This window comes from Xyrauchen texanus, chromosome 22, assembly GCF_025860055.1.
Source record: "Xyrauchen texanus isolate HMW12.3.18 chromosome 22, RBS_HiC_50CHRs, whole genome shotgun sequence".
NCBI classification, from domain to species: Eukaryota; Metazoa; Chordata; class Actinopteri; order Cypriniformes; family Catostomidae; genus Xyrauchen; species Xyrauchen texanus.
Window position 1 is genome coordinate 30,855,383 of NC_068297.1, and position 24,830 is coordinate 30,880,212.

General features: G+C 45.8%; 1 protein-coding gene across 1 annotated transcript; it reads left to right on the forward strand.

The window, feature by feature from the left end:
• Positions 1-1,539: 1,539 nt before the first annotated feature.
• Positions 1,540-23,822, forward strand: si:ch211-202f3.4 (calpain-1 catalytic subunit). Its single transcript, XM_052153987.1, has 13 exons — positions 1,540-1,589; positions 1,896-2,140; positions 2,298-2,370; positions 8,829-8,947; positions 15,303-15,436; positions 15,521-15,695; positions 16,185-16,256; positions 16,501-16,586; positions 16,768-16,842; positions 17,062-17,204; positions 21,884-22,035; positions 22,377-22,579; positions 22,743-23,822. Exons 2-13 carry the CDS (start codon positions 1,913-1,915, stop codon positions 22,762-22,764), a joined length of 1,482 nt encoding a protein of 493 aa, XP_052009947.1. The 5' UTR covers positions 1,540-1,589; positions 1,896-1,912; the 3' UTR covers positions 22,765-23,822.
• The last annotated feature ends 1,008 nt before the right edge of the window (positions 23,823-24,830 follow it).

Here is a 24,830-nt window from a genome sequence, read left to right on the forward strand (position 1 = left end):
AACAACCATCTCTTTTTTTTTGTCCACATTCAGTCCGTTAGCTGCTGCACCTCCTCTCTGTATGCTGACTCATAGTTCTTGCTGATGAGACCCACCATGGTTGTGTCATCGGCGAACTTGATGATGTGGTTCGAGCTGTGCAATGCTACACAGTCGTGAGTCAGCAGAGTGTAGAGCAGTGGACTGAGCACACAGCCCTTGGGGGCCCCAGTGCTCAGTGTAGTGGTGGTGGAGATGCTGTTCCCGATCCGGACTGACTGAGGTCTTCCATTCAGGAAGTCCAGGATCCAGTTGCAGAGGGAGGTGTCCAGGCCCAGCAGGTTCAGCTTTCCTATCAGGTGCTGAGGAATTATTGTGTGAGTCCTTTTTATCTAGGTGGGTGAGGGCCAGATGTCAATTAAATATACATTTTTTTCGTCTAGAGCCAAATAATCCAATTATTCTTGAGTGTGTGACAAACGTAAACATGATCACAATAGCGCCATCTAGAGGCCAATCGGGCCGAAACTTTGATATGCTGTAGTACTCTGGGGGGCTAACTTCCCTCAAAGTTTCAGCTCTCTACAACTTACAGTTTGGTCTGCACGAAAAGCTTTATAATAAAAATAAAAATCCTTACAATTACAGACCTGCCAACCTTAGGAAAATATTTTGAGTACCACAATAGTGCAGCACTTTGCTTTGCGCATGGTCATTCCCCACTTACCTTCATATCAAGTTATTCAAAAATCTGAACAAATACAATAGGGTTCCTGCACCTTCAGTGCTTGGACCCCTAAAAAAGAGGGCAAAAATATTTTTATATAACCTGCACTGATAAATTGTTTATAATAAAAATGGCAACATCCAATTAGAAAATAAGAATTGTCCATTTTCATTTCATGGCGACTTTAAGACCAGTAACCAGTAAAAGCTGAGCAATTACAGCTGGGTGCTTTATGTTAATACATTTTGACATTGTGGTTATGGGGGCATGGTTGTGTGTCTGTCTGCGGGAGAGAGGGAGTGGTGTGGCTTGTCAAGCTGTTTGACATGATATCTAACAGATGTTTCTCATTACAGTGATAGCGGAGAGACTCCTTAAAACATCTGAGAAGAGGAGAGAAGGGGAGAGAGAGAACAAGTCGAGTGTACAGCTTTGGCGATATTGAGTGTTTATTCTACTGAGTGTTGTGAAGAAGTTGTTTATTTTGAGTGTGTTATTGGACTGAGTAAAAGCACAGAAAGAGTGCACACTGTGCACAGAGACAAAGGAACTACAAGCCTACCTGAAGCATGTGACAGCTCCTCGTCTCCTCATTTCCACACAAGAACTCTGACGTGGTGTGACAGTCATGTTAGGTGTTATTTATGTAACAGCTCACAGTTTGTTATGCCCATTGTGCACTGAGTGAAAGCAAAACAAAAGTGACATTTTCAATCCATCATTTGCATATTATGGATAGAAAAAATGATCTCTCTAAATAAGCAAATTAGAGGGTGGGGTGTACTGAACAACAAAGGGAATTGCATAAATATCCTAAGTCAAGGACAAGAACGTTTAAAACCAGACACACTAACTGAGCAGTTCATTTATCAGATCCTTGCAGGTAAAGTACTTCTTGAATCTTTAACATGATGATTTTTAGTTTCATTTTACTGGCATAGAAGTTACAATGCTTTAAACTGTAATTGTGTTACATAAGGGAGGGAATGGAAAGGATTGGCTTTAATCTTACAAAAGAAAGTGGAAAATCAAAATTCACGTAGATGCTAAATTATTTAATATTTTGATACAATCAATTTTGTGTAACAACTGTTCACTCTTTGTTGAAAAATTTTATCATTTTAGTCATATGTCTTAAGCACTTGGTTGACTCAAATTTGATACCTGTGTGTTTGTGTACCTGAAAAAGCATATTCAGAGTAAAAAATGCCTCCACCTGGTGTTCACCATTATCAAGCAAATGAAGATGAAATGGGTTCTGCTAACAATCCTTTGAACTTCCTGAATCAGGACTACCAGGAGCTGCATAAACAATGTCTCACTAAAAACAATCTGTATATTGATGAACTGTTCCCACCAAACAGAAGCTCTATTGGCACTCTAGACAAAGATATTGAAATGGCCAACAATCAAGTTCAGTGGAAGAGGCCATCAGTATGTAAACTGTACTCTATTTCTCTCCTCTCTTTTGTATTTATATCCTTTCTATCATTACAACTGTCCAGTTCAGTTTCAACCACATGTCCACTGCATACTGCTTGGTTAAAAGTGAATTCTATGTATTCATTTATTATTCATTCTGTCTTATTAGGACTTGGTGTCAAATCCCTGTTTCATTGTAGAGGGAATATCCAGGTTTGACTATAAACAAGGGTCCAAGTTAGGTAAGTTTGCATTAATTTGGAGACTGGAGATAAAATATTGCTCAGTAGACACTAAGTTAACAATAAAATATGAGACCAGTTGTCTTTAAGAGTCAACAAATCAACTGCAGAGTCACAAATCAATAAAAATAACAGCATGTTTGATGCTAAAGTCAAAGTTATATACCACTCGCAAACCATTTTACTTCTAAAATCTGTCATATTTCTTAGAGAAACAGGATTGTTTTGTGAGAAGTAGGTTTTACATACCAGAATGGATCTCAGTGCTTTTTAGCCATTCAATATATGTACGTATATATAAAACTGTCACTAATATATAGTATATATTATGATTTATTTATTTATTTATTTTGTCAGAGGAAGTATCATTTTGATCAAACAATCATTGTTGTAATGTGGATTAAAATTGTTTAATGAAAGAAGTAAACAATAAAAATCCAATTAAAAATAATCAAGGAAGGTTTTTCACACTGTTTACTACATGAACACAGGCTCAACAGCAATATAAACAAAAAACATATAAACATTTTTTGTAATGCACTATAAATCCTGCAAGCCGGATCTAACCCTCTTCATGGTTTAATTTATCCTGAAAATGTTTTTATATTTTCATGATCTTGCATTGGCCTGACCAGCCTCCGTAATCTTTTAACATGCTGAGGTTTGCAAGACATCAAGGGACCCAAACCCACAATCAGAGCTTTACACTTTCACAATCATACACTAAAGTAAATGTTCTGTTTGCTGGGATGTTAAGATGTGGTTTGCGTGGTAAGGGTTGTGGTCAATTTGTGTCTTTTTAAGGCAAGACAAGGCAAGGCAAGGCAAGGCAAGTTTATTGATATAGCACATTTCATCCACAATGGTAATTCAAAGTGCTTTACATAGAAGAGATTAAAATAAGAATAAAAAAAAAATAAGAAGAATTGAAACAGTTTAGAATAAAATAAAATACAGTACAAACAGTCGGACACACAGTGCTCATTCAGTAAATGCACAGCTAAACAGATGTGTTTTGAGTCTGGATTTGAATGTGACTAGTGTAGGAGCACATCTGATCTCTTCTGGAAGCTGGTTCCAGCTGAGGCTGGCATAATAGCTAAAAGCAGACTCTCCTTGCTTAGAATGAACCGTTGGTATTTCTAGCTGATGTGATCCTAATGATCTGAGTGATCTGTTGGGTTTCTATTCAGTGAGCATATCTGCAATATATTGAGGTCCTAGCCCATTGAGTGATTTATATACCAGTAATAATACTTTAAAATACTTTTAAATCTGTTGCACGTAATTAATACCTTTGGTTTGCAAGAAGTTCTGTTCTTCAAAAGAAAAGGTTGTTGTAACGCTTGAGCAACGAGGCAGACGAGGAGATGCGGATCCAAATGCAGTTTAGACTTTATTAAATAAACAAACAAGTAAACACAAAGGAACAACCCTCAATCGGGAAATAAAACAAAACTGAAAACTAAACACGATGAAAACAAACAGAGAACTCGGGCAGGGAACACATACCAGGCTAACACCAAACAACGATAGACAAGGACTGAACAAAGAACCAGGGTATAAATACATAAACATGGGACAAAGGGGCCAATGAACAAACAGAACTCAAACAAGATAACAAGGTGATTAACAGAAGCAAAATGGCAAATTAACGAGGGCAGGTGCAAACAATGAACGGTGAACACGAAAGCTAACAAAGAGACTATGGAGTTACACAAGGGACAAAAGTGAAAACTAAGGAATGCAAAAGTGACAAAAATGGCAAACAAAAGGGCAACAGTGAAACAAGACAAGGTATACATAACAGAGCCCCCCCTCAAAGGATCGGATTCCAGACGATCCTACAGAACAAAAAACCAAGGACAAAAAAAAACTCACAAAAAACAAAATGAGGGCACCAGGAGCAGACAGGCAGACCAAGGGGGTACAAGAACAAGAAGGCAGTCCAAGGGGCACAGAGGGCAGGCAGGAAGTCCAAGGGGGCAACGAGGGGCAGACAGGCAGTCCAAGGGCACAAAGGGTAATGAGACAGTCCACGGTGCCAATTAGGCAGTCCCTGGGGGCACAAAGGGACAGGTTTAGGGGGCCAGGGAGGTATCGACCGGGCAGGGACAGGTTTGGATGGCCCGGGGGCTGGCCATAAGGCAAGGGCCGGCTCAGGGGGCCTAGGAGGAGGCCTCAGGACAGAGGCCGGTTCAGGGGACCTGGGACGTGGCCACAGGACAGAGGCCGGTTTTGGTGGCCTAGGAGATGGCCATGGGGCAAGGACCGGTTCAGGAGGTCTGGGAGCTGGCCACTGGGCAAGGACAGGTTCAGGAGGCTTGGGACCTGGCCGCAGGGCAAGGACAGGTGCAGGAGGTCTGGGAGCTGACCTCAGGGCAAGGACGGGCTCAGGAGGCCTGGGAGCTGGCCACAGGGCAAGGACGGGCTCAGGAGGCCTGGGAGTTGACCACGGGATGTGGGTAGGTTTGGGGGACCTGGGTGGTGGCCGCCGGATAGGGACCGGCGGAGCCGCGTGAGGCGGAGCCAAGGAGGACTTCGGAGGCGGAGCCGTAGAAGACTTGGGAGGCGATGTCGAAGGAGGCGTAGGCATGACCGTGGGGGGCTTAGGAGGCGGAGCCGAGGGTGGCCCAGGAGGTGGAGCCGAGGGTGGCTCTTGCGGCGGGGCCGAGGGAGGTGGCGCCGTAGGAGGTTCTTCAGGCAGTGAGCTGGAAGGCTTCGGAGGTGGAGCCAAGGAAGGTTGAGCCGCAGGAGGCTCGAGAGGCAGAGCCGTGGGAGGCGGAGCCGTAGGAGGCTCGGGTGGCGGAGCCGCAGGAGGCTCGGGAGGCGGAGCCGTAGGAGGCTGAGCCGTAGGAGGCTCGGGAGGCGGAGCCGCAGGAGGCGGAGCCGTAGGAGGCTGAGCCATAGTAGGCGGAGCCATAGGAGGCGGAGCCCTGGAAGGCTCGAGAGGCGGAGCACTGGAAGGCTCGAGAGGCGAGAGACGGAGCCCTGGAAGACTCAAGAGACTTGAGAGGCGGAGCCCTAGGAGGCTCGGGAGGAGGAGCCCTGGAAGACTCGAGAGACTTGAGAGACGGAGCCCTAGGAGGCTCGGGAGGAGGAGCCCAGGAAGGCTCGAGAGGCTTGAGAGGCGGAGCCCTGGAAGGCTCGAGAGGCTCAAGAGACTTGAGAGGCGGAGCACTGGAAGGCTCGAGAGACTTGAGAGGCGGAGCCCTGGGAGGCTTGGGAGGAGGAGCCCTGGAAGACTCGAGAGACTTGAGACGGAGCCCTGGGAGGCTCGGGAGGAGGAGCCCTGGAAGACTCGAGAGACTTGAGAGGCAGAGCCCTAGGAGGCTCGGGAGGCGGAGCTCTGGAAAACTCGGGAAGCTCGGAGGACAGAGCTCTAGGAAGCTCGGGAGGTGGAGCTCTAGGAAGCTCGGAAGGCTCGGAAGGCAGAGTACTAGGAAGCTCGGAAGGCGGGGCACTGGGAAGTTCGGAAGGCGGAGCTCTGGAAAGCTCGGAAGGCGGAGCACTGGGATGCTCGAGAGGAGCTGACTCTTGGACGGGCGCGACCATAGGCGCTGGCCTTTGGACGGTCACGGCTACTGGCGCTGGCTCAGGGACGGTCGAGGCTACTGGCGCTGGCTCAGGGACGGTCGAGGCTACTGGCGCTGGCTCAGGGACGGTCGAGGCTACAGGCGCTGGCTCAGGGACGGTCGAGGCTACAGGCGCTGGCTCAGGGACGGTCGAGGCTACAGGCGCTGGCTCAGGGACGGTCGAGGCTACAGGCTGGCTCAGGGACGGTCGAGGCTACAGGCGCTGGCTCAGGGACGGTCGAGGCGACAGGCTGGCTCACTGACCTCTGAGGCGACAGGCACTGGCTCACTGACCTCTGAGGCTGACAGGCACTGGCTCACTGACCTCTGAGGCTGACAGGCTCTGGCTGGGTTACCGTGGTATCGCCCGGCTTGGGTTCAGCTGAGCAGAGGGCAGAGCCAAGAGGGGTTTAGGGCACGGGGCTGCGGCAGGCGGAGGCTGGAGAGCAGAGACCTTTCCCCTTCTCCTCTTCCTCCGGGCTGATTCGACTGGCGAAGCTGGGACGCTGTTCCTGGTCAGCGTGGCTTCAGGCTCGCTGGCCGTGGCTGGCAAGGGCTCCGGCTCACTGACGGTAGAGGCCGCAGGTGCAGGCTCGCTCACAGTGACATGCGTGGGCGCTGGCTCGCTCACCGTGACAGGCATGGGCTCGCTCACCGGGGCAGGCGTGGGCGCTGGCTCGCAGACCGGGGCAGGCGTGGGCGCTGGCTCGCAGACCGGGGCAGGCGTGGGCGCTGGCTCGCAGACCGGGGCAGGCGTGGGCTCTGGGGCAGGCGTGACAGGGAGAGCCTGGGACGGCTGAAGAGTCTCCACAGTAGGTGGGGAGGTAGGGTCCTTCCCAGCATGGCCCACAGTGAACGGGGAGCCGCACAACAGTAAGGTCATCTCCAGGAAGTCGCGGAGAGTCCAGCCGCGTGATGCCGGCGGCAGCCGCTCCTTCAGCCAGCCACTCAGGTTGTCCCTGAAGAAGACCACAAGGGAGGTGTCCGGGAAGTCCGCAACAGCCGCAAGACCAAGGAAGTCGCGGACGTGGGCCTCAATCGGATGGTCCTCTTGCCTCAGGCAGAGCAGGTGGTATCTGGCACGTAAAACCGCTGGATCCATGGTGGTCTATCGTTCTGTAACGCTTGAGCAACGAGGCAGACGAGGAGATGCGGATCCAAATGCAGTTTAGACTTTATTAAATAAACAAACAAGTAAGCACAAAGGAACAACCCTCAATGGGTAAATAAAACATAAAACTGAAAACTAAACACGATGAAAACAAACAGAGAACTCAGGCAGGGAACACATACCAGGCTAACACCAAACAACGATAGACAAGGACTGAACAAAGAACCAGGGTATAAATACATAAACATGGGACAAAGGGGCCAATGAACAAACAGAACTCAAACAAGATAACAAGGTGATTAACAGAAGCAAAATGGCAAATTAACGAGGGCAGGTGCAAACAATGAACGGTGAACACGAAAGCTAACAAAGAGACTATGGAGTTACACAAGGGACAAAAGTGAAAACTAAGGAATGCAAAAGTGACAAAAATGGCAAACAAAAGGGCAACAGTGAAACAAGACAAGGTATACATAACAGTTTACTTAATTTAATAAAAATATATGTATAAGAATTAAATGATGACAAATTATTATATTGCTAATTGCTTATTTCATAAACAAGAAATCAGTAGTTGCCTTGACAAGGATTTATTGGCTGAATGGAGGATTTTGCATTTGTTCAACAAACAAATTCAAAGTTACTGAAAGTATTAAAACAGTTGTAGATTTAAATCTTTAATTGATTTTTAAACTTTTCTCAACAATTCATTTTTAATAAGTATATTTAACATTTAACATCATAGAATTATTCTACTTTAAAAGGTTCACGTTCAAGTTTATTTATAAAGCACACTTAAAAACAACAAGTGTTTTAACCAAAGTGCTGTACAATTTTTTACAAACATTAATAACAGAATTAAATAGAACTATTAAAATGTTAAAAAGAACAAATAAATAAAACATTATAAAACCTACACAAAAAACTGTTATTATTCTCAACCAACATTATAGGCTAAAGAGAAAAAATACGTCTTCAATCTAGATTTAAATATAGGCAATGAGGAAGAAGACCTAACGACAAATGGGAGTGCATTCCACACCTGGGGGCAGCAACCACAAACGCCCGATCACCTTTGGTTTTCAAGGTCTTTTGATCTAGTTGTTTGACTGGTTCTCGAAGACAGTACATTTAATTCCTCTACCCAAATTACCTTCTGCTAGAGCGACTGCTGTCATTGACCACGTCTTTCGAATTCATGGCCTCCCGACAGACGTGGTCTCCGTCAGGGGGCCCCAATTTGTTTCCAGATTTTGGAAGGAGTTTTGTAGATTACTGGGGGATACTGTCAGTCTTACCTCTGGATTCTATCCTCCGAGCAACGCTTTCTGTGCGTTGTGTTTGTCGGATCGTTCTCGTATGCTGCGCTATTTTGTTCTCTCTCATGCTCACGTTTATTTATTGTTTTTAGTTGGATTTACCTTTACCTGTTTTCCTGTGCTCCAGTCTAATATCTCTCTCAACACTCTCTGCATTTGGTCTTCTCTGCCTTCACCATCCCAACTCACTGCAGTCATTGCCTGCCAAGCTTCATCATCATCATCATCATCTACACCATTGCTCTTGCTGTTTTTCGCCTGCTGTGTTTACAGCTCAATTATTCATTAATAATTATTTGAACTGTTACCTGCATCTGGGTCCTCTGTTTATCCTGACAATAGCCCCTGCCCTGTCTGTATATAATACTATATTATATTCATATAATAATATATACACAATGTACAGATAAATAAATACTCCATGAAAATAAGCAAGCTCTTGTTTGTGCCCAGGAAACTGCTGGTTTTTGGCTTCAATTGGGGCTCTAACCTTTGAACAAGACATCCTGTTCAATGTCATTCCAGCTGGACAGTCATTCAGCAAAGATTATGCAGGAATATTTCACTTCAGGGTGAGTAATATACTGTACCTTTCTTTTGGTTTTAAGATCAACATAACTTTTATTTCAATAAATAAGATTTTAAATGTGAAAAGCTGCCACCACCTTTGGTAACCCTGTTTGGTCTGATATCAGACTGCTCACCTAAAAAGGTGAAGCTTAAGTGCCATCTGCCAATGAACTGGCATGACTTTATAAGGGCTTCAGTAATCGTACATACACGGGTTAAATTGAGATTTCAGAGGAGAACCCTTAAATCGGGTAATGTCAATTTACACTGTAACAAACTTAAGGCCAGGAGGGTAAGGAGAACACAGGAAACTGGCTCCTTCGTTTCACAGGTACAGCCTTTAATTAATGATCTCCAGTACTTTACAGCTTCACAATAACATAATAGTTTTATATGAACAGACTCTCTCATATCATGCCAACACTAGACTGGCGCATGTTTCTCTTCTCCCTAACTGGAGGTTCTGTGGCCAACTTTATGCCGCTCTCCCCATGCTCACTGAAATTAGAGACAGGTGTTAGACATAATTTAGCTCAGGTGCAAGCGCCCTTACCGCTTTCTCTCCCGGACGGGCGCTTGACCACGCCCCCGCTGCCACATACCCCCACCGCCCAACTCAGGCTGGGGCGCCATCCAAAGACAAAGGAAGTCAGCGGCAGCCATCTGCACCCCGGTCTGTGGATCACCTTGAATTTAAAGGGCTGGAGCGCCAGATACCAACGGGTGATCCGCGCATTAGTATCCTTCATGCGGTGGAGCCATTGGAGTGGGGCGTGATCCGAGCAGAGAGTGAAGGCCCGCCCCAGCAGGTAATATCGGAGCATGAGGACCGACCATTTGATGGCTAGACACTCCTTCTCTACCGTGCTGTACTTGGTCTCCCTCAAGGAGAGCTTCCGGCTGATGTACAGCACTGGGCGCTCCTCCCCCTCCACCACCTGCGAGAGTACGGCCCCCAGCCCTCTGTCTGAAGCGTCCGTCTGCAATACAAAAGGGAGAGAGAAGTCAGGTGCATGTAAAAGTGCGGCTTTAACCCGCGTGAACGCCTGTTGGCACTGCCCTGACCATTGGACTGGGTCTGGAGCCCCCTTTTTAGTGAGGTCAGTCAGCGGGCTGGTGACGTCCGAATAATTAGGTACAAACCTCCTATAATAGCCAGCCAGCCCCAGGAACTGCCTCAACCCCTTTTTGGTCTTAGGTCTTGGGCAAGTCACAATTGCCGCGGTCTTGTCAATTTGGGGACGCACCCGGCCATGACCCAAGTGGAACCCCAGATACCGTACCGCCACACGCCCAATCGCGCACTTCTTAGGGTTTGCCATGAGCCCTGCCCGCCGCAGCGATCTCAGAACGGCCCTCAGATGTTGCATGTGCCGCTGCCAGTCATTACTAAAAATATGCCGTAAGCGGCGTGAGGTCTGAGGATCCAATCCATGAGGCGTTGAAACGTGGCTGGAGCCCCAAACAAACCGAACGGAAGAGTCATGAATTGGTGTAATCCAAACGGCGTGGAGAAGGCTGTTTTCTCACAGGAAATTGGTGTCAAGGGGATCTGCCAATAACCCTTTGTCAAATCCAATGTCGAATAAAATCGAGCAGTACCTAACCGATCGAGCAACTCATCAACACGGGGCATTGGGTACGCCTCAAATTTAGACACCGCGTTAACTTTTCTATAATCCACACAGAACCGTACAGCCCCATCACTCTTGGGAACAAGAACAACCGGGCTGGCCCAATCACTGTGGGATTCCTCTATTACGCCCATATCAAGCATCGCATCCAATTCTTCCCGAACTATTTTCTTTTTGTGTTCAGGCAGGCGATAGGGGCGGCTACGTACCACCACTCCTGGCGCGGTCTCGATGTGGTGCTGGATGAGGTTTGTACGACCCGGTAGAGGGGAAAACACATCCGCAAACTCCTTTTGCAACTCGGTAACCTCTGTGAGCTGGTACGGTGAGAGGTGATCTCCGCAAGTGACCGGGGTGTTAAGATTGTGTTTTTTGTTTACCTCCGGTCCAAGCTCCGCCCTCTCCGGAACTACCGTAGCCAACGTCACAGGGACCACCTCCCTCCACAATTTCAGGAGGTTGAGATGATATATCTGACGTGCGCCCCTTCTATCGGTTCGTTTCACCTCATAATCGAGATCCCCCACTCGTCGTGTGACCTCAAAGGGTCCTTGCCACTTGGCGAGTAATTTAGAACTCGATGTTGGGAGCAATACGAGTACCTTATCTCCCGGTGTAAATTCCCTTAGCAGCGCACCCCTGTCATACAGCCGGCATTGGCGTTCTTGGGCTTGGAGCAAATTCTCCTGTGTTAATTGCCCCAGTGTGTGGAGTTTTGCTTGAAGATCAAGACCGTACTGAATTTCATTTTTACTATTAGAAATTCCCTCCTCCCAAGCTTCAAGGATGACGTCAAGCACCCCACATGGGCACCGCCCATACAGCAGCTCAAACGGGGAAAACCCCGTGGAGGCTTGCGGGACCTCTCGTACTGCGAATAACAGGGGGTCGAGCCACTTATCCCAATTCATAGCGTCTTCGTGCATGAACTTACGAATCATATTCTTAAGAGTTTTGTTAAATCGCTCCACCAGGCCATCTGTCTGCGGATGGTAAACGCTGGTGCGAATCGATTTAATACCCAATAGTCCGTAAAGCTTGTGTAGTGTTCGTGACATAAAAGTTGTGCCTTGATCGGTGAGGATTTCCTTCGGAATCCCCACCCGGGAGATTATTTTGAAGAGTGCGTCTGCAACACTACGTGCTGAGATGTTGCTCAGAGGCACTGCTTCTGGGTATCGCGTTGCATAATCCACTAGGACTAACACAAAGCGATAACCGCATACTGACCGCTCTAATGGCCCGACAAGGTCCATGCCAATTCTCTCGAAGGGGACCTCGAATAGCGGAAGAGGGCGCAATGGCGCTTTTGGTGTGGCCGGCGGATTCACCAGCTGACATTCCCGGCATGCCGCACACCACCTGCGGACATCGCTGCCAATGCCCGGCTCAGGCACATGGGACAATATTGGATCCCCGGCCCGAATTGTGGAACCTTCATGTTTGGCCCCTGAGGGGTACCAACTGAGGGACACAGGGTTTTCTCCTGAGGTTATCGAGACCATTTTAAGTGCTGAGGCTCCCTCTACTTGGAACAAATCTCAGTGAGATTTTACAGGGCAGAAGTGGACTTCTTTGCCTCAACAAACAGCGCAATGTCTCCCCTACTTCTCTCTGAGTCACCAAGCCCCACCACCCTGGCACATGCATGGCCCAGAATGCACCTGTATGCGTTTCCCTCTACTAGAAGTTACGGCAATAAATGGGGTGTCTCTGAAAGATGGTGCAGTGCACGTAATGCAGATCCAGTTAACTGCCAGATTGCTTCAGTTCTGGACTTTCTGCCTGAAAGACTGTCAGCAGGCATATGCCCCGCAACTCTCAGGGTCTATGTGGCTGCCATTGCGGCTTGCCACGCCTTGATGGATGGGGTGACCTTTGGGAGGCATCCTCTACTCGCTCGCTTCATTCGTGGAGCCATGCGACTGTGCCTCCTGCTAGGAACAGGACCTCTTCATGGGACTTAGCAATAGTCCTTGAGGGTCTGGTTGAGACCACCTTCGAACATCTAGAGTCAGCGTCTGGCAGACTTCTGACTCTCAAGATGGTTTCTTATGGCGATTACCTCTCTAAAGAGAATTGGGGACCTACAGGCTCTGTCTGTTTTGCCAGCCTGTTTAGAGTTTGCCCCAGGAATGACCAAAGCAATTTTGCACCCTCATCCTGGGGGGCAGCAGGCTTCGAGAGTGACCGGCCTTAAACCGGCCTTTCTCGACCTTAAACCCGGTCAATCTCGAAGCCTGCTACTCCCCGCCGTTTACAATGCCGGAGCAGGAAAGTCTTCACAGACTTTGTCCAGTCCGTGCCCTTCAGACTTATGTCCACCGCACTAGCCAGTGGAGTAAGTCAGGGCAACAATTCTTTGCCATGGGGGCCGCAACAGGGGCGGCCGCCACCAAGCAGAATATGTCACATTGGGTAAGGGACGCTATTGCCCTGGCCTACGAGGCGTGCGGTCAAGCTTCGCCAGTAGGTATCAGGGCTCACTCTACCAGAGGGCTCGCCTCCTCTAAAGCCTTGGCTAGAGGTCTCCCTCTGCAGCATGTTTGTGATGCGGCTGGTTGGTCCTCTCCGCACACATTCATCAGTCTTATAATTTAGATGTTCCTGTGACTCCGGGCTCTGATGTCCTTGAGTCGACATCTCAAGCTCAAGTCTGGGATCTCACGCTCTTGTGAGGGCACTACACAACCGTAGGGGGTCCGGACAGCCGGCGTGGGTATTCTCGTTCCCAGAGCACTCTCAGCGCAGCATCAGAAGTGTAGCTTTTTGAAAAGGGAACGTCTCGGGTTACTTAAGTGTAACCCTTGTTCCCTGAAAAAAGCTGAACGAGATGCTGCGCTTTATTGCCGCACTGGGTTGCCCCAGGACTGCTCTTCATACAAAATACCTGACGACGCGCCAGTGACGCGTCTATTTATAGCCCTGCTGCTGGTGCATCCAATGATTACACCCATGCCACATAGGCCTGCTTGATTGTCTCAGTGGTCTTATGGGTCACTCTCTGTTTAGAAATGGCTAGACCTTTTGTACATTGACCAAAAGAGACAAACAGTTGAACAGACTTATGCACATGATGCGTACAATAAAAATAAATTCTAAAGACTCAATGAAGATGGCAATGAAGATGGCCGAAAAGTTGAAGGGCTATGCTGCAAGGCAATCACCTGAGACTGAAGAGAGGCACAAAAACGGCCTGTGCCCAAAACAGAGTTTTGTTCACAGACAGGGCCTGTAAGTCTCCAATATGCTTCACTGGAGCGAGCACTAACAGCAAAAGCATCCAGACGCTCCTTCAGAAAGTACTAAATACTTTGCACCTAGCAGCTAATTGGTCCTCATTGTGAGAAGCACAGCATGAGGCAAATAGAAGCCAACTCGTAGAGGGAGCTTGAAAATGCATAATGGTATCAATAATAGAAGGTGTTAGACCCTGGCCCTCTAACAGGTGCTGTTCAGGGGTAAAAACATGGAGCCTCTACCTCTTTAGCTGTGGATGCCAGACTGTCTCTTGAACTTGAGAGCCAAAACTTAAACTCGTTAAAATCTGGTGCATTTCTGGTCTGTTACCTGTCATCACACTCATATTAAAAAATCTCACTATACACAGACACTTTGGACTTACTAATTGCACAAAAAAAAAAATAATAATATATATATATATATATATATATATATATATATATATATATATATATATAGTTTTATTTTTTTATTTTTGTCCCAAATTTGTGCCAAAAATCTAAAGATGGTGCTGCTGCAAATAAGGTCCATTGGCTGAGAGCAAGCTCTCCTATAACTGCGGCTTCAGAGATGTTGTCGCCATACTCTGGGCATGACCCCTTGATGTAAGAGCAAGTCGGCTCCACAATTCAGACAGCCTGGAATGTGCACTGCTTTAATAGAGGGCAGGTAACAATGCAACCAAAGGAAAATGTGTCGTGCCAGATTCAACATCATCTGAGAGCTCACTCCTCCTGGCGATTCAAATAGGTGACAGCTGAGGTGCAGTGCACACTGGTCAGAATTTTAATGGCATTCTGATCATGACAAAGGGGCAAGAATGACTTTGTTCTGGCCAGAGACTTGAGTCACTCATTCCAGAGGGTTACAGGGCATGCATCTAATATCGGTTGTGCCTTGTAAAACAAAATGTTGGCTGGACTGTGAATCTTTGGACACAATGCTACCAGGCAAACAGGGGAGGGACTTAAAATAGTCATTTGTGACACAAGGGAAATATGTGTTAAGGCGAGGCATATACATGGCATGCTGGTAATGGTAACATTGCTTCAGAATACTCAACTGTGGGGCCACCAATCTCCCCATGCCCTACCACTGCTGGCGGGTTCGCAAAACAGGGTCCAGCCCCCATGCTACTGTCAAAGACCGCTATGCACGCTCAGCCCGGTCAGGGGGAGCATTTGAACTGGACCTAAAATAGCACAAGTTTACTATTTTGTGCATAATTAGTCATTAGTGAAGTCACTCATTTCAACCTATGACACATTTCCCACTGTCCTCACTCCCCATCCCCACCAAGCAGCATTTTGCATAGGGAAATCCATTACTACATCTATTGAATATTTCAATGTATCTATTTCACAATATATAATTTCTTGAAGATTAGGAAGACATATTTCCCTGTTAAGGCCTTGAACCATTACCTTTATCTCTCTGTGTGTGTGTGTGTGTGTGTGTGTGTGTGTGATCTATTTTACAGTTTTGGAGGTTTGGGAAATGGATTGATGTTGTCATTGATGACCAACTTCCAACAATTGATGGCCAACTCATTTTTGTGTGTTCAAAAACTTCTAATGAGTTTTGGCCTGCCTTACTGGAGAAAGCTTATGCAAAGTAGGTTAAATTTATCCACCTTTATACAAAATTATACCATTTACACTGCTGCAAAATGTGCCTGAGAATAAAGTGCTTTTACAGGGTCTGTGGCTCTTATGGCGACCTAAATGGTGGAGCCATATCTGAGGCTGTGATGGACTTCACTGGTGGGGCGCACTTGTATTATGAACTGAGAAAAGCTCCTCATTATTTATGGAACATTATGAGTAATGCATCCAACTCAAAAACCCTTATGGTCTGTGGCACTTATGCTATGGTAAGAATTCACTGAATTGAATATTTCTTTATTGAATTAATTTTGACATAAAGTTCTGTCAAAAATACTGTATATTTACTTAGGCTTTAAAGATGTGTGTAACAAGGTTAAAATGGAATGGAGGAGGCGGGAACTGGACGAAGCATCAAAATAAAATGTAATGAGAAATTAAAATAAAGAGAAAACTTAAACACAAATGCACACCCTGCTGCTGCATGTGGCTCTCTCTCTCCCAAACTGCCATGTCCCACTGCATTTATCCCTCTCCTCGGCTGATTAGCCTGATTGGGGGCCGGGTGTAGTTTAATGTCTTAAAAAAGAAATCTGGAAAAAGTCTAAAAATGCAGCTTTACAAAAGTATTTCTAAGGACTGAGAGTTATATAATCAGTTAAATTATATGTTTCACTCCTTAAACACCTGGTGTGTACTGCTATATAATGTTAACATTAGAAATATTACTGACTTTTTTGTACTTTATATACTTTCAGAAAATACCTGAAGTTGTGTTATCCAATGGTATAGTTGGAGGTCATGTTTACAGTGTGACAGGGGTTTATCAAGTAAGACAGTGCATGTCTGTCTGTCTGTCTGTCTGTCTGTCTGTCTGTCTGTCTGTCTGTCTATCTATCTATCTATCTATCTATCTATCTATCTATCTATCTATCTATCTATCTATCTATCTATCTATCTGTTTATCTATCCTGCCTGCCAATAATTCATTATAAAACTACCTCTAAATAAGTTCCTCATACTCTATTAGTGGCTTTTGATTGTAATAATGTGATTCCTGGTTGTATTCAACAGGTAAAGAGTAAAGAAAATAAAGTTCATCTGGTGAGATTGTTAAACCCGTGGGGACATGGAGAGTGGAATGGAGACTGGAGTGACAAGTAAGAGTTGTTTTTGTGCGTTGGCTGCATTTTGTCCTTGTGCACATCTTAATCACTTCATATACCAAAGGCACTAAATGTTTTTTGTTTGCATTTGCTGCACAATAGTCCAGGGCCTCTTTTATAATTGTTTGGCTCTTCAAACACCATATATTGTGTATAAACAGTGTTATCATTTCAGATCACCTTTGTGGAAAACAGTCAGTGTGGAGGACCGCAAAAAGTGCCTTCAAGTGTTTGATAATGGAGAGTTCTGGTGAGTGTGTACTAGATTAATTTACAATGTAATTTGTAGAAATTCAGTATAGTGTTATGAATTCTGTTTCTTTTTGTGACTACTAGGGTTCACTGTATCTATGTTTCAGGGAATTTTATTGTAAAGTATACCATATGTGTTGTCTAGCCATCTGTTACACGTACAAAGTATAAATCACATTTCGGCTCTTAATTACTCAGAAAACATTTTTCACTGCAGGATGGCAATGGAAGATTTCACCAAAATCTATGAAGATCTGGATATCTGCTGTCTCTCTCCTGATTTCTTAGACATTTCATCTGGGTCTCAGTGGACCTCACAACATCATTTTGGCAGATGGGTTGCTGGGACTTCAGTTGGAGGTGGTGACATGAACAGCATGTGTATTCACAGTGCTCACAGCGCAAGCCTATACATTTAAATCACAGTTAATTATAAAATACAAATATAAGTATATAAAATATAAATATAAGTAAGGGGAAGACACCATGGAGACCCCGCCTAGCAAAAGGGGAGTGTTATTTCGAGTGGAGGTACATTATATGGTCTTGCCGAGTCTAGTCAGAAGTATGTCATGTGAAGAAGTCCTATGGTAGGTCCTACCCAATGGGGGAGGATGCTCTATGAACATGGAGACTGGGGCAGAGGGGCTTCTGCCCAAGGAAGACGCAGTTTACCAACAGGGAAACGTTTTCAGTGGAGATATACGTTGCAAGGGGTTACCTACAGGGAACCAGCGCATGAGGAGCACCCATCCTATTACGGGAGCATATGTACTGAGCCAGCAGTGAGTTTCTCCGCAAACTCACCTGGCACAGGGCTAGGAGGATGTCAACCAGGGAACACATTTGTGAACGCTACTGGGAATCAACAATGCACATCTTCAGCTCAAGGGAGGTGAAAGGTGCTATGTGCAAGCGATATATATATATAGACACGGGACGAAACTGGCTCAACCCGGAGATTGTAGAATCTCGCAAAGGTTTTGGGTGTAGCCCAGCCCGCTGATCTGCAAATATATATTAGAGAGGCGCCACTGGTCAGAGCCCAGGAGGCCGCCACACTCCTGGTGGAACGGCACGTGCTGAGCTTGGTAAACGATAGTTATGGCATCAATGATCCAGTGGGCGGTCCTCTGCTTGGAGACAGCGCTTGCTTTCCGCTGTCCACCAAAGCAGACAAAGAGCTGCTCAGAGACCCTAAAACTCTGCGTGCGATACAAATAGATGCGTAAAGCATGCACCGGACACAGCAACACTAAGGCTGGGTCTGCCTCCTCCTGGGGCAGTGCTTGCAGGTTCACCACTTGATCCCTGAATGAGGTTGTGGGAACCTTGTGCACATAGCCCAGTCAGGGTCTCAGGATCACGTGAGAGTAGCACGGACCGAACTCCAGGCACGTTTCGCTGACAGAGAATGCCTTCAGGTTCCCTACCCTCTTGATGGTGGTGAGTGCCATCAGGAGGGCAGTCTTCAGAGAGAGTGCCTTAAACTCTGCTGACTCTAAGGGCTCAAAGGGAGCCCCTCGTAGGCCTTGCAGGACTACAGTGAGGTCCCACGAGGGAACGAGGTGCGGTCTGTAGGGATTCAACCTCCTGGCGCCTCTCAGGAACCTGATGATTAGGTTGTGCTTTCCTAAATACGTACCGTCCACTGCGTCGTGGTGTGCAGCTATAGCATCTAAATACACCTTCAACATGGAGGGGGACAGCTGTCCCTCCAACCTCTCCTGCAGAAAGGAAAGCACTGAGCTGACTGCGCATCTCTGGGGGTCTTCGCGCTGGAAAGAACACCACATAATGAACAGAAGTCACTTCAAGGCATACAGGCTCCTCATAGAGGGGGCCCTAGCCTGAGTGATGGCATCTAACATGGCAGGTGGTAGGGCACTGAGGTCTTCTGCGTCCCATCCAGGGGCCAGACATGGAGATTCCACTGGTCTGGTCGTGGGTGCCAGATGGTGCCCCATCCCTGAGAAAGGTCCTTCCTCAGGGGAATTTGCCTTGGGGTGGGGGGCTGATGCCAGGAGTGTGGGCCAGCTCCTCATCATACCTGACCTTGCACAGGGTCTGTGTAAGCAGGCTCACTGAGGGAAATGCATACTCAGGTAGTCCAGGCGGCAGCTGTGTGCCAACGCATCTATACCGAGGGACGCCTCGGTCAGGGCGTACCAAAGTGGGCAGTGGGAGGATTCTGGAGAGGCGAACAGGTCTACCTGTGCCTGCCCATATCAACTCCAGATCCACTGGACCATCTGAGGGTGGAGTCCCCACTCTTCCTTGTGGGTGACCTGCCGTGACAGCGCATCTGCTGTGTTGTTGAGGTCGCCCGGGATGTGAGTGGTTTGAAGCGACTTGAGGTGCTGCTGACTCCAGAGGAGGAGACAGTGGGCAAGTTGTGACATGCAAGGGGAGCATAAACCTAACGATATATGCTACCATTGCCGTGTTGTCTATTTGAGCCAGCACATGCTTGCCCTGGATCAACGGCCGGAACCTCCACAGGGAGAGCAGTATTGCCAACAACTCAAGGCAGTTGATGTGCCAACATAGCCATAGGCCCGTCCAGGAGCCGGTGGCTGCATGCCTGTTGCATAGAGTGCCCCAGCCATCTTGGAGGCATCGTCTCAACCACAACGCACCTGGAGACCTGTTCTATGGGAACATCTGCCCGTAGAAATGCAAGGTCATTCCAAGGGCTGAAAAGCGGGAGCCAGTGCTGAAGTGGTCTCAGATGCATCAACCCGAGTGGTGTGGCCACTGCCGAGGATGCCATATGCCCCATGAGCCTCTGAAATAGTTTCAGTGGAACTGCCATCTTCTGTCTGAATGCCTTAAAACAGGCCAGCACCGACTGGGCACGCTCGTTCCTGAGGCGTGCCTTCATCGAGAAAAGAAATGCTCTGAACCGGGAGGAGCTTGCTCTTTTCCCAGTTGATCCGAAGCCCTAGCTGGCTGAGGTGTAAGAGCACCAGGTCCCTGTGCGCACACAACATGTCTCGAGAGTGAGCTATGATTAGCCAGTCATCGAGGTAGTTGAGAATGCAAAAACCCACTTTCCTTATCGGGGCCAAGGGCAGCCTCTGCAACCTTCATGAAGACGCGAGTGGACCAGGACAGGCCGAAAGGGAGGACTTTGTACTGGTACGTCCAATCCTCAAATGCAAACCACAGGAAGGGTCTGTGTCGAGATAGAATCGAGGGACGCCGTAAGCCTACAGGCCCTGGACGGGAGCTTCTGGCGACTTATCCACTGGGGGCATCGCCGAATAACCCTTGGCCGCCACTCCATCGAGGGTAGTGAAAGCGGGGGAGCCAAAATATCGTGACTGGGCAGTGAAAGGTGCCTCCCACGACCTTGTTAGCTCCTCATGCACCTCCGGAAAGAAAGGCATTGGATCCCAGATACCAATCGTCAAGCTGTGAGGGTTCAGGGGAGAGCGGAGGGTTCCACTCTAGCCCGACTCTTGCGGCAGCCTAGGAAAGCATGTCCGTCATTTCAGCATCAGCCTGTGACTGGGCGACCACGCCCGAAGGGGGAAGCCCAGCGGAGGTTTCCGCATCTGACTGGATGAGCCCGCTCTCTGAAGCTGCGCTTGAGAGCACCGAACAAGAGGTCAAACTCGCCCTGGGACGAGCCGGCAGCAAATGAGCATACCGGGGAATGGGCGATCCATGGGGATTTACCCAGTGGAGTGGTCCCCGAATCACCCCCAGTGTTCGCTGCACTGGCCTCATACCCGTAGGTAGAAGGAACCGAGGCAGGGAGCCGCTGGGGTGGCGTGCTTTCTGACGAAAGCGAGCAGCAACCGCAACGTTGCCATGGTCATGTCCTCGCAATGAGCATCACTATCGAGTCCAGCTCCCCACCTAGAAACTTTTCTGCTGCCTTTGCGTGAGTCACGGGGAGAAACGGAGTAAACCATATAATGGACCCTGTATGTATAATTGGGCACATCCATCCCTGCTTGTGAAATTGGGCACATCGTGCATTGCTTATTACAATGTGAATTTGTACACTGTATAGAGTACGCATGCCCCAAGACACTAAGTTGTGGGGGCAGAGGCAAGAAAGTAGTGGATAATTAAATCTCACCCCAGCGAGAGTACGGTGGGAGACAGAGTTAAATATAGGTTTAATGGGGACAACACATGGTGCTTGTGACAATGTTAAATTGCATATTGCATCATACCCCAAGGCACTTGGCCATGGGGACACTAGCAAGACTTACGTTTTGAACACTTAATGCTTGTCTCCTAGCGTGAGCCACCTGGGGAGACATTGCTAAGTCTTTTTAAAGGCGTATTATGACATAAATGCACTTTTTGGGCATCCTCGCTCACGGGCCGGAGCACCATTCCACGTGGGAGCTCACCCCACGGTGCTTCCACCTGGAACGAGGGAGATAAACATAAGGAAAAGTGCGGTGTCCACCCTGAATCCATCTTTTTAGGTGAAGCGTTATCACCCTGTCACAATGTGGGAAACTGCACATGCACATCGTTGGAACTGCTCATTTCCAACGACATCCTAACATGTTGTCACTTATAAGAGAGAAAATAATCTTCACTTTGGTGTGCGGCGCTTGAAACAACCCTGGCTGAGACAAAATTCTTGCAATGAAGTACAGAAAATTGGACTAATGATGCTGAAGGCGAGCTTTATAAGGAGCCCATGATGTAGCTATTTAAGCTCCATCAGCCAATGGATTGGCGTGATTGTGTAAGGGTGTTCCCAATGCATCATTATGCAGTGTGGAGTGACTACAAAAGGGAACTAAATATTTGTTTTGAAGCTATAAACACATATGTGAATGTGAACATACCTGAATAATGAATGCAAGATATACTGTAGTGACAACGCAGCACTGGCCCAGTAAGTTTCGTCAACTGGCCCCAATCACTGGCCCTGGGTCTGTGGACTATCCATGTCGTTGAGCCCTGATTCCAGAACCAAGGCTGTAGCAAACATATTATTTTAAATAAGTTACATATAATACTCACTGAGGAGAAAAGTGTCCAATTTTTTCTCTGTGTTGCAGAGAGATTCTGGAAAAACCCTCAATTTCGGGTGAGAATTGATGAGTGTAACGAGGAGGGTGCTGACAACATCCTGGTGTCCCTCATGCAGAACCATGAGATGAGACACAGACATGCCAAAAAAGACTATACTATAGGCTTCTTTGTTTTTGGGGTCAGTATTGACATATAAACCTTTGCTTGTTTGAGTGTGTGATTCTACACTTTTTTATAATTTTTTAGCAACTCAAGAAATAGTGACAAAAGTAATTTAATTAGTTTTGTTTAATATACCTTTCATGCTGTTTTACTGATCTTTTGTGTGTGTGTGTGTGTGTGTGTGTATTTTAACAGATACCATCAGAGGCAAGTGAAAATTAACTCATAAATATTCGATTTTTAAACTATGGTCCTTAGGTTCTGTTTAAATTATTATAATTTTTTCTTCACTAAAGTAAATTAATACAGTAACGACACTATAATACAGTAAAGCCACAATAATGTATTCTCTTTTAGATGGACGCTCAAAGTGGGAAGTTCTCAGCAGAGTTCTTCAGTAACAGAGAGCCTTTGCATGAGACATTTGATGCAATGAGAGAGGTGATGAAATTGTTCAGGCTGGAGCCAGGGAAATACCTGATTGTACCATGCATATTAACACCAAATGAAACTGCGTCATTCGTCCTTTCTATTTTCTCTATGCATGAGCCCCATTTTGAGTAAGTTGAGATGGAGTCCTTAGCATTGTACAGTATGTGCCTGTAGTAAAAAATATTGTCTATTTAAAGAAAATTTTGTGAATCTATAGACATTCATTTTCTGGGGTTTGTCTATTACCTTCTGTAATACAAAGTTCACAGGATCTACGCATCTTTCCAACAGATACATTGAAGACATTGAGTAGAATAGAGACATTCCTTGAAGAGATGGAGATGATCCTTTTCTACCTGACCAACACACAAATGGGAGTCAATATCTTCTGCACGTTATCACCTTTTTTCTTCACCCGTTCATGCTTTGCTAATGCAACATCTAGAAGGTTTTTCTTGGGAAATGGCTCCTTTTTCTCAAGAAATCGGTTTATTCTTTGTTTATTTGCAACCATTGGCAGTCCTTTCTCTAAAGTAAATGTATCCCCTGTTAGGTGGGATGTACTATTGTAATTACTTTTGAAATTGTTTTATATTTGGGATTGTTTTTAGAGTTAATTTTGCAAGATACAGCATAAACTTTTTAGAAGTCATACAAGAAAGGAAAAAAGACTTTTCTTTTTATAAAAGTGGTGTAGAAATATAAATAATATGATATGTGAAAATAAATACAATTATATTAGTTTTTTTCCACTATCACTCACTATTCATGTTAATAAAGATAATGTAATATTGCTTTTAAGGCAATGTAACCATTGCCTCACTCTGTACATTTCTTTCATGAATCCTTTCAAGTTGTTCTTTAATTAAACAAATTCACAATCTTTCATTAATTAATAGATTTTACTTAATTCTAAAGATGGGTTAAGGGCAAGGTAATTCTAAATTTAAAAGCTAAAACATCAATCCAGTATCATGAATGTTTTACTTAAGAGTGACATAAAACAAGAAGCACTGTTTTCCAATCTTTTTATGTAAAGTTTTGGAATAGATGTGTAGGGGAGAGCGTGGTACAAACTATCACTCTTTTGTGTAAATGAATTTGGGGTTCAAATTATTTTTCTTTTTTCACAATAATTCTTCACATGTTCGGTACAAATATGTTGTCTTGTTTCATGAAAACACTGTACTCTTCTCCTATCTATCTGGATAGAAGGAAAGTGAAATGTTACTATGTGTCCCATAGGAGGGGCATGTTGTAACAGGTGAGGGGCACATTGTAACATACTGTAAACAGCTTCCCCCTCTATGAATTGTATCTGATCTATTCTGATTAAAGTACTTAGATGAAAGAAAAATAAAAAATAAAATAATGTCAATAAAAGCCATTTATTAACTTTGTCATAAATAATATAGCAATAATTTTGACACTTGACAATGAAGGCACAACAAAGTCACAGCATTGGCTGAAATAGTGCATGGATTGATGACACACACACACACACACACACACACACACACACACACACACACACACACACACACACACACACACACACACACTCATGTTGGTGCAGCTATCCTTATGAGGACTCTCCATAGACATAATGATTTTTATTCTGTACAAACTATAGATTCTATCCCGTAAACCTAACATAACCCCTAAACCTAACCCTCACAAAAAACTTTCTGCATTTTTACATTTTCAATAAAACATTGTTTAGTATGATTTTTAAGCGATTTGAATTATGGGGACAATAGAAATGTCCTCATAAACCACATTTATAGCATAATACCCTTGTAATTACTAATTTGTAACCTAAAAAAATGTTCTCATAAACCACATAAACAAGCCCACACACACACATGTTGGTGCAGCTATCCTTATGAGGACTCTCCATAGACATAATGATTTTTATTCTGTACAAACTATAGATTCTATACCCTAACCCTAACCCTACCCCTAAACCTAACCCTCACAAAAAACTTTCTGCATTTTTACATTTTCAATAAAACATTGTTTAGTATGATTTTTAAGCGATTTGAATTATGGGGACAATAGAAATGTCCTCCTAAACCACATTTATAGCATAATACCCTTGTAATTACTAATTTGTAACCTAAAAAAATGTTCTCATAAACCACATAAACAAGCCCACACACACACACACACACACACACACACACACACACACACACACACACACACATTGTTGCAGCTATCCTTATGAGGACTCTCCTTAGACAGTGATTTTTATAATGTACGAACTATAGGTTCTATCCCCTAACCCTCACAAAAAAGTTTCTGCATTTTTTTATTTAAAAAAAAAACATAGTTTAGTATGTTTTTAAGCGATTTCAATTAGGGGGACACTAGAAA